The 9,782-nt window shown below is 38.7% G+C and overlaps 1 protein-coding gene across 2 annotated transcripts; it reads right to left on the bottom strand.

Moving 5' to 3' along the window:
* Positions 1 to 4,227: 4,227 nt before the first annotated feature.
* Positions 4,228 to 9,081, bottom strand: LOC137124413 (CMRF35-like molecule 3). Of its 2 annotated transcripts, none has more exons than XM_067499317.1 (6): positions 8,971 to 9,081; positions 8,483 to 8,809; positions 8,221 to 8,352; positions 7,877 to 7,975; positions 7,756 to 7,778; positions 4,228 to 4,942 (listed from the first exon to the last, which is right to left on the bottom strand). In XM_067499317.1, the coding sequence occupies exons 1-6, from the start codon at positions 9,017 to 9,019 to the stop codon at positions 4,640 to 4,642; spliced, it is 933 nt and encodes a 310-aa protein (XP_067355418.1). In that variant the 5' UTR covers positions 9,020 to 9,081; the 3' UTR covers positions 4,228 to 4,639. The 2 variants fall into 2 exon arrangements, with proteins under 2 accessions (XP_067355418.1, XP_067355419.1); XM_067499318.1 differs by having other exon boundaries at positions 4,665 to 4,938.
* Between the last annotated feature and the right edge of the window lie 701 nt (positions 9,082 to 9,782).

Raw genomic sequence — 9,782 nt, 5'->3', positions numbered from 1 at the left:
AAAAATAAAAACCCACAAAAAGAATTTAGTGATTACCGAGTAGAGTCAAACAGATGACGTTTATACCATTGTATTCCTTCCTCTCAATCAATGAGATCAGATGGGAAATATTACACCAGTCCAACGCAGGCATGAGGAACTTCCAACTCTAAAACTCCCTCTGTTACTACTTCAGACACCTGAAAGCTTATGAAGCCCCCTGAACTCTCTGCGTTATCGTTATGTTGCTCCATTGAAGGTGAGTTTAAAGAGCTGGATTACTATAAGAGAAGTTTCACAAGTACAGCGCCCTTTGCTGGAGTCGGATGAAACCACACTTCAGCTTTGACAGGTGCTAATAACAGGTTCTGAACTACAGAAACAAATTAAGGGGAGTGATGTGTTTTCATGATGTTGACTCACAGACTGCAGTATCTGTTTGATTCTGCCAGACAAACTCATTGGGTGAGATGTGTAATTGAGTATTGGGTCTGCAGAATGTACACTGTAGGTAATTGGATGATATGACTCTGAAAGTAGCTGTAATTGGCTAACATCAGAAGTGCAACTCAAGGCAGCTGCACTGTAATTGTTAGCTTTGACTTTAGAGCCATGAGCAGGGGGTAGCAACTAATTAGTTTAAGGGACTTAAAACTATGGGTGTGTTCAGAACCTGCTCAATTTGATTTCAGGACAAGATTGGAAATGTTTTTAATTGGCTTAAGTCCTATTCCATGCAAAGTACAGTGACAGTATCAACCTGTCCTTTGTCCATTTGCCCATTATTACATCAATTCCGTTTTAGTTCTAATTTTAGTTGAGACCGCATTTGCTTCAGGCCATTTATTTGCAAAGGAATCAGTAATATGAATGAATTATTATGAACCAGACAGATGATCTGATTTAAATTTTGGATTTTCAACACAATCACACAATTTATGCATATTAACGGGACAGCCTGTGAGGTTTGGGTTTTGGATCTAATGCAGCATTCAGGTTATTTCAAAGCTACTGACAGACTTAATGTTACTAGTCTCTGTAATCTGGTTACTTAAGTGCATGTAAACACTTAATGAATAGACGAATGAGAGTAAAAACTATTTTTCCACTGAAGCTACTCCTCTTCCTTCTTTTTAGTGGGTCTGTGCACTGCTGGATGCTCTTTATGTCTGCATTAATTGTCTTCTACTCAAAGTTTTAAAATACATAATTTTTTAAATAATTATAAACTTGCGGTGGTTTCACCACCAGAAAAGTTTTTTTTATAATTATTAATAGCATATTGTTTTTTGCTTACGATAATAACGCTGAACCAAACTGAACAAATCTCAACAAAACATAAATGTCGTAAATATAATTTTATTGATTAAAAAGCTGTGATGGTTATAATTCCCAAAATAAATATCAAGTCATCTATTTGGAGTTAAAACTAAAAACGAACATTAATTTGACTAAAAATGCACTTCAACATTCTTTACCTTAAACTGTGAGTATGCAGTGGTACATTTGTCAGGTGAACCAGGAAGTGGAAATGTGATGGATTTTTATAACAGACAGTTTAATGATTTTAATTTAGACTTCAATACCACACACGTCAGTATTCTTTAACCGCTTATTCTATTAGGGGTGTCAATATGTTCTCGTCCCACAGTGTCAGATATTGACGCTCCCAAGATGTCAAATTCCGCCGCTTTGTACGTCCTTTATCATATTTATCGTATCAAAATGGATGCCCCAGGGGCAACTGAACAGCAGCATCAGGTATTGAAGCTGCAAGTGTACTTGAACGCTCCAGTAGCATCACCTTTTGACACCACAGAAACGACTTTATATGCACAAAAAACTACATACGCACAAAAGCTTCAGGGTAAGATTAAGGTACAATACAAATTACATAAAAACAAAATGCTACAAAATGTGATAACGACACACATACGAGAGACATAAGCCCCTTTCAGACAGTGGGTGTATGTGTGAATGCAAAACCAGGCAAATACATACAACCAAAAGTGAAGAACTCATTAATTCAACCCAACAAAAATGTTGAACTAGAAGGACAATGAACTTCGTGAACTTCTGTAGGTAAGAGCAGACCTGGAAATCGTCAAATAAATACATGTAAGGGCACGAGATTCTGTGGTTCCCGGATTACAAAGCAAACAACTATTATTGCTGTAGCTTTGTTTTAGTGTCATGAACAGACAGAAAAGCATTCACACCCACCAATTAACTTAACATGAATGTCTCTGGACTGTGGGAGGAAACTGGAGTACCTGGAGGAAACCCACACAAACACAGGAAGACTGTGCAAACCCCACGCAGAAAGGCTGCAGCCAGCAGGTGGATTCAAACCAGGGACTTTGTAGAAGACTCTACTACTCTACCCCTAACCCTCTAGGAGGATCATAATATTTGTCTCTAAGTTCTACAAAATACTACCCTGCAGGAAAACTATCCCCCTCAATGAACTCAGTGATCTCCCACTAAGGCTGTTTAGGCCTATAGGCTGGATCTCTGTGTTCATATTTTAAATGGTTTCTCATTTATTGTTTCATAAAAGACAGCTGAAGATTTATACTGTGTGGAGGAGAGGAGCATGTGTTCGAGACATAGACTACTGCATTTGGAAATATCAGTGAAATGATCATGCTAGTGTTTTTTATTTAGATATTTAATACATGATTATGTATTAAATATACCAACTGTGGCATTGTTTCTATACGCTGTTTACATTTTGTGATCATGTTTTACAGTGCTGTACCTACATTGAAAACATTACATTGAATCCCATTTCAGGGCCAATATACTGCTAGTCATCAGCTCTGTAAACATGTCAAAAAGATTTTCCTGAACCTACACATAGGACCACTGTGTGTCACTATCTCACTCCAATATTTATGTGTATTCAAACTTAGAATTGAAAACAAAACCAAAAGGTGTGTGTGTGTGTGTTAATGGGGGGTTGCAGTAAGAGAGAGAAAAAGAGAGAAAGAGAGAAAGAGAGAAAAAGAGACAGAGAGAGAGAGAGAAAGGGAGAGACTGCGTTGACTAACCTTTTTTCACTTAGCAGTGTCATTGACTGTCATTGAAAACAAAGAAGATACCCGAGGCCACTGTGCTCTTTCTATGGTGCCAATGTTCACAACAACAGTAACAACAAAAAACAACAACATCAAGCTGCTCTTGCTCCCTGAGCCCGACAAGAACAGCAAGCAGAGGGCATTCCTGCTGCCAAGGTGACTTCTGTGTGTGTGTGTGTGTGGGGGGGGGGGGGGGGGGGGGGGGGGCATGAGAGAGAGAGACTGTGTGAGGCAGTGGGCGATTTGGTGACATCATAAAGAAAGACTGTAACATTTTAACATGAAAAACATCCGATTTGTTATTTGTTTTATGAATTATTTGTTATGACTTGCTGAAATACACCACTAATTTATAGCTCTGTGGTTGATGTGCACCTGACTTACTAAACACTAAATGAGACTTTTCTTGATGTTTGTTGGCATTAATAAAGGAAAATTAAAGTTAGAATATGTATGGCCTGTTACAATGCAAACTAACCACACTCAATCATGGCTATTGATTAAAAAACAATTTCTCAATCATAAAACAAAACCAATGGTATTTCACTGCTTTATGGTGGTTTTGTTTTTACATCAGCATGAAATAAATACATCTGTACTTCTTCCAGAAAATGAAACTGTGACTGATCTGCACAGAATGGGTAACCACTGAAGTGCTTTCGCCCTCTAAAAGAACCATTCGTATGGCCTTTAGTATTTATCTGTTCATATTCTCAGCTCACTTTGTTTTGCTAAGATAAGCTGATAATTTATATATAATATATATATATAATATAATTAAATAATTGTGTGCTGCAATGTGGCTTTGAAAAAGACAGTGTGAGTGTGGTAGAAGAAGGTCATATTTAGCTGACACTTGATGATGGGCAGGTCCACCACATCCTTTTTTAGAAAATTACATCAATTTCCTGTTTTGTAATGAGGACATTAGAACAGTGTTTTGTACAAAACCCGGGTTGAAGACTGAGGCCTAGTTATTTTTAGGTTAGGGTAATTTCTTGCAATACAGTATGTAGCTGATTTTTTTAGCCAGTGACAATGTTTGAAAGGTTGCTAGTTTACTTTCAGTTCAGCAAAGATTTTGACAGACAAGCTTGGGACTCAAATTGGCCATTATAAATGTTAATAGTATGCTGCTCAATATTGTAATAATCATTGATCATGCCTCTCACCAAACTATCAAAGTATTTATTCATTACATAGCAAAACAGCAAAAATAGTAATCCTCAAATTGAGGTAAACTGGCAATATAGTGGCAGTTACCAATAGAATAATTGTAATCAGTAACATAACAAACTCAGAAAATGATGCTAAATTAATTTAAAAATTATAAAATCCAATTAGGATCTAATATCTCACCACTGGGTACTTTTATGTAGGCCTTAGCTAATGTTCTGACAGGAATAACATATCATAGCCAATACAGTGACCATTCATTAAATTATAATTGTTAATCAAAAAGCAACAGAATTGTGTACACGTAAGATTTGTTTTCCATAATATAATTACATTTTCATTAGAAAAAATCTAATATGAAAGAAAAAGTCCCTTTATTTCCTTTTCAATTGCATAAGCCACCTTTATGTTGCCTGTGGTAACTCGATTATGGAATATAAAGAAGTGACATTGTTCCTTTTGGACTGATTTGTTTTTGATTGCTCAGTGAGTTTAATTTGCTGTTGGGGTAGTTGAACAACAGAGTAGACCAGCTCACTTATGGGGTCTGTGTCTCTGCTCTCTATACAAGCTCTGTCTGGGTGGACGGAATAATTAGCATAGAGATTTTCTGGTGGAACATCAGTAAAGTGATGGACAGTAAAAACCTCATCAGGTGAGTTTTGAGTGTGGTTGTCTTCAAATCTGACGTCATGATGTCCAGCTTCCTTGAAAATAGAAAGGTTGAGAAGGTCAGTGAGTATTAGGACAGACCACAATCTTTCTCTACTCATAACCTAGTGGATAAGTGCACAAACTTCTTCTTCTTTTCCTTTCAGCTGTTCCGTTTCAGGGGTTGTCACAGCGAATCATGTGCCCTGCATCCTCTTCTCTCACACCAAGTAACTTCATGTCCTCTCTCACTACATCCATAAATCTCTTTGGTCTTCCTCTAGACCTCTTGCCTGGCAGCTCCAACCTCAGCATCCTTCTACCGACATATTCACAGTTTCTGAACATGTTCAAACCACCTCAATCTGGCCTCTCTGACCTTATCTCCAACACATCTAATATGAGCTGTCCCTCTGATGTCCTCATTCCTGATCCCGTCCATCCTCATCACTCCCAAAGAGAACTTCAACATCTTAAGCTCTACTACCTCCAGCTCTGCCTCATGTCTTTTCTTCAGTGCCACTGTCTCTAAGCCGAACAACATCGCTGGTCTCACCACCGTCTTGAACACCTTTCCTTTCATTCTCGCTGATACTCTTTTATCACACAACACACCTGACGCTTTTCTCCACCCGTTCCAACCTGCCTGTACTCGCCTCTTCACCTCTTTTCCACACTCTCCGTTGCTCTGAACCCTAAGTACTTAAAGTCCTGCACCTTCTTCACCTCTGCTCCGTGTAACCTCACCGTTCCACCTGGGTCCCTCTCAGTCACACAGGTATTCTGTCTTGCTGCGACTAAGCTTCATTCCTCTGTTTTCCAGAGCAGACCTCCACCTCTCTAGATTTTCCTCCACCTGCTCCCTGCTCTCACTACAAATCACAATGTCATCTGCAAACATCCTAGTTCACGGAGATTCCTGTCTAACTTCATCTGTCAGCCTGTCCATCACCAGAGCAAACAAGAAGGGTCTCAGAGCCTCGATGCAGACCTACCTCCACCTTGAACTCCTCTTTTACGCTTACAGAACACCTCACCACGGTGTTACAGCTCTCATACATGTCCTGCACCACTCTAACATACTTCTCTGCCGCTGCAGACTTCCTCATACAATACCACAGCTCCTCTCTTGGCACCCTGTCATACACTTTCTCTAAATCTACGAAGACACAACGCAACTTCTGTACAAATCCACCTCTCTCTCTTTAGTGTCCAACCTAGCATACAAGTCCTCATATGCTCTTTGTTTGGCCTTACGCTGCATCTCCCTGTACTCCTGTCTACTCTCTTCAGTCCTGTCAGTGTCCTACTTCTTCTTAGCTAACCTCTTTCTTTGTATATACTCCTGAACTTCCTCTTTCCACCACCAAGTCTCCTTGTCCACTTTCCTCTTTCCAGATGACACACCGAGTACCCTCCTACCTGCCTCCCTGATCACATTAGCTGTAGTGGTCACCTCCTGACCACCCAGAGCCTGTCCCAGCTACTCCCTGAAAGCGACAATGCATTCAGATATCGTCCACCTGAGAGCTTCCACCTCCGCTCTTATACGTCACACTATGTTCCTGCCTCTTCTGGAAGAAAGTGTTCACTACAGCCATTTCCATCCTCTTTGAAAAGACTACCACCATCTGTCCTTTTGCGTTTCTGTCCTGAAAACCAAACCTGCCCATCACATTGTCATCACCTCCATTCCCTTCACCTACATGCCCATTGAAATCTGCCCCAATCACTCTCTCACCTCTGGGGATGCTCTGCATAACTTCATCTAACTCACTCCAGAATTTCTCCTTCTCTTCTAACTCACATCCTACCTATGGGGCATAACCACTCACAACACTGAACATCACTCCTTCAGTTTCCAGCTTCAGACTCATCAACCTGTCTGATACTCTTTTCACCTCTAGAACATTCCTCACAAACTCCTCTTTCAGGATAAATCCTACTCCATTTCTTTTCCTATCTGACCTATGGTAGAACAACTTGAACCCTGCTCCTAAGCTTCTAGCCTTGCTACCTTTCCACCTGGTCTTCTGGACACACAGTACTTCCACCTTCCTTCTCTGCATCATGTCAATCAACTCTCTAACCTTCCCTGTCATAGTCCCAACATTCAAGGTCCCTACTGGCAGTCCTACATTCTTAGCTTTCCTCTTCTCTCTCTGCCTACGAACACACCTTCCTCCTCTCCTTCTTTGACCATCAGTGGTCCAATTTCCACCGGTACCCAGTAGGTCAACAGCGCCGGTGGCGGTCGTTGTTAACCCAGGCCCTGACCGATCTGGTATAGGAGCCAATTTCGGTGTGAAAGTCATGATTAGTGTTTTTAATTTGGCATGTGTTTTACGTCAAATGCCCATCCTGACACAACCCTCTGCATTTATCTAGACTTGGGACTGGCACAAGAACACACTGGCTTGTATCCCCTTGCAGTTGCATTGGATAAGTGCACAAACATAATCTTAAAAAATAAATAACTCTATAGTAGAGAAATCAGATCTTCCAAAAACATCAAATGTGTACAATCATTTTATTTCTATATTCAGTATTTGTAACTATTTACATTAAGTAGCTATGTATCTTAGATTAATTATAATAATATAATCAAGTTGCAGTTTCTAAAAACCTAATCATGTTTACAGTTTAGTTATGTGGAAACAACAGGGCTTTGATAAATTTTTTGATCAAATTTGTTTAGGCCAAGTTGTGATATCAAAGGGGAATTGAGATAAACAGAAAGAAGTTAATATTTGCATTTGTCTTTGCTTTGATAGAAATTCCTTAGATTGTCAATATTGAAATTATAGCGTGCGTACAAATGAAATGTATTACTTTTTAAACTGAAAAGAAAATAAGAAAATAACCTCACCTCTTGTGTAGTTCTTGACGCTTCTGAAAAAACATCAGAAAACATTTTTCATTATGACTTATGGAGGCTTGACTTATGTCATCATTTATATACAATATGTGTGGGGTTGTGTGAATCTTACTCAGTAGGTTCTGTCTTTTCATATTTCGCATGAGCTTCAGTAGGACCAGCAGTATGGTTATTATGATAGTTAAACCAATAAAGAGAAACAGTATACTTCCTGGCAAAAGAACAAGAAAGGAAACTCTTAACACCTCATCAAGCAGAACTTCATTTTCTCTTTATTATAATCCAACCATAAATCAGAAGGGCTCAAGAATCCAAATATAGAGGTTCACCAGTAAGTTTTTTAAACTTGATAGTAACAGTCTATTGCATCATTCTGTCATTCTTCATGAGCATACTGCACCTTCACTTTTTATTCTCAAAGGATAGATCAAAATTCAAAAGTGTACTTATACATACCAACTTCTGATGTTCCTGATGCAGCAGATGTGGTATAAAGCATGGTGTGTGACATATCTGTAACAATTACTAAGCTGTCTAAAAACATGAAGCTGTCTGTCACAGCTGATGACACAGTGGAGCCGACCCTAGCTGTTGTAGAAGTTGAAACAAACAGACAAAATATTTAATATTAACTGTGTAATCAATATGCCCAGTACGTTATAAATTATTGGCAAAGGGCTGATAGTGTGTTGAAATGAAATGGAGAACATTAACTCACCATCTGTAACTTTAAGATTCACCTGCAGTAATCTATCTGTGCCATACCTCTCCACCCCACAGTAATACGTCTTAGAGTCCAACTTTTGAGCATCAGCGAAGGTCACAGACAAAACATCTCCAGTGTTATTTAAATATATTCTATCTTTTTGTTCAGTTTTTCCAAATTCTGCTTTAATTATGATGTGTTTGTCCTTTGTGCATGGACTTTCACACAGGTACTTAGCGTTTGATTTTACTTTAAACAAAGTGTTCCAGTCTGAGCATTCAAATGTCACATTTTTCCCAGTGTGTCCAGTTACGCTGAGAGTCTCCACAATAGTCAGAGCTGCAGTCAGAAATCCAAGAAACATTTTTAAAATTCTTATAATATCAGTGCATAAACCAATCCCTCAAATATGCAGATTAATATAGTTTATTAAGAGATTAATATTTACAAAAGCAAGCTTTCACTTTTGTGTAAAAAGAGAGAATAGAGACAAAACTTACCAGAAAAAATATACACAACACAAACAAACGTTTTTCTCATAGTGAACATGACAGATAAAGAACAAAACCCCAAGTATCCAGTATCACTGGGTTAGTCCAACCAGTCTTTGCACACTTATAACTTCCCCTTCCGCTTCCCCTTCAAATCAAAGCTCCTCCCTCCACACACACACACACACACACAGATATTATACAATACAAGGTTGTACTACACACAGTGAGATGGTAAAAAAAATTCTCCTAAAAATTCTTATTTAATTTAATTGCAAGTGCAATTATGTTTTTTATTAAGTCCAGCCAAATTTTTCTGTGACCTTAACCAACTCTTCTGAGTGCCTAAACATAACCTTAAAGAGTAAACCTTTTACTAAACTGTACTAGACAGAAGTAGAAAAAGATGTTCTACTTCAAGATAAGATATTCACCGCCCCCCAAATATCTATAGTTTGGAAACATTTTATATCCAAGTTAAGTATTTGTGACTATTTACATTAATTGCCAAAAGAGCCTTTATCATCATTGATAAAGCATCCAGATGCATTCTCTACAAAATCCTGATCATGTTTGCGGTTTATTTAAATGACAGGATTTTCTGCTATTGAAAATGATGCCAAGATTTCAGCTGTTTCTGAAGTAAGGACAAGAAGAAAAGGTTTATTCTGATGTGTGACGACTTTGTCACTTTGTAGGTTTTCTTCTGTTCCTCTTGTTAAAGGCAGATAGCTGGTAGGTGCAATTGGAGGCTGGTTTGTCCATATCTGTAGCATCTGGGCAGGGTCTCCAAAAGGCATGAAGGACTGCCCTTTTTTCTC

This window comes from Channa argus, chromosome 3 (genome assembly GCF_033026475.1).
Source record: "Channa argus isolate prfri chromosome 3, Channa argus male v1.0, whole genome shotgun sequence".
NCBI classification, from domain to species: domain Eukaryota; kingdom Metazoa; phylum Chordata; class Actinopteri; order Anabantiformes; family Channidae; genus Channa; species Channa argus.
Note: the sequence above shows the minus strand (reverse complement) of the source record. Positions and strands in the feature narration are given on the sequence as shown.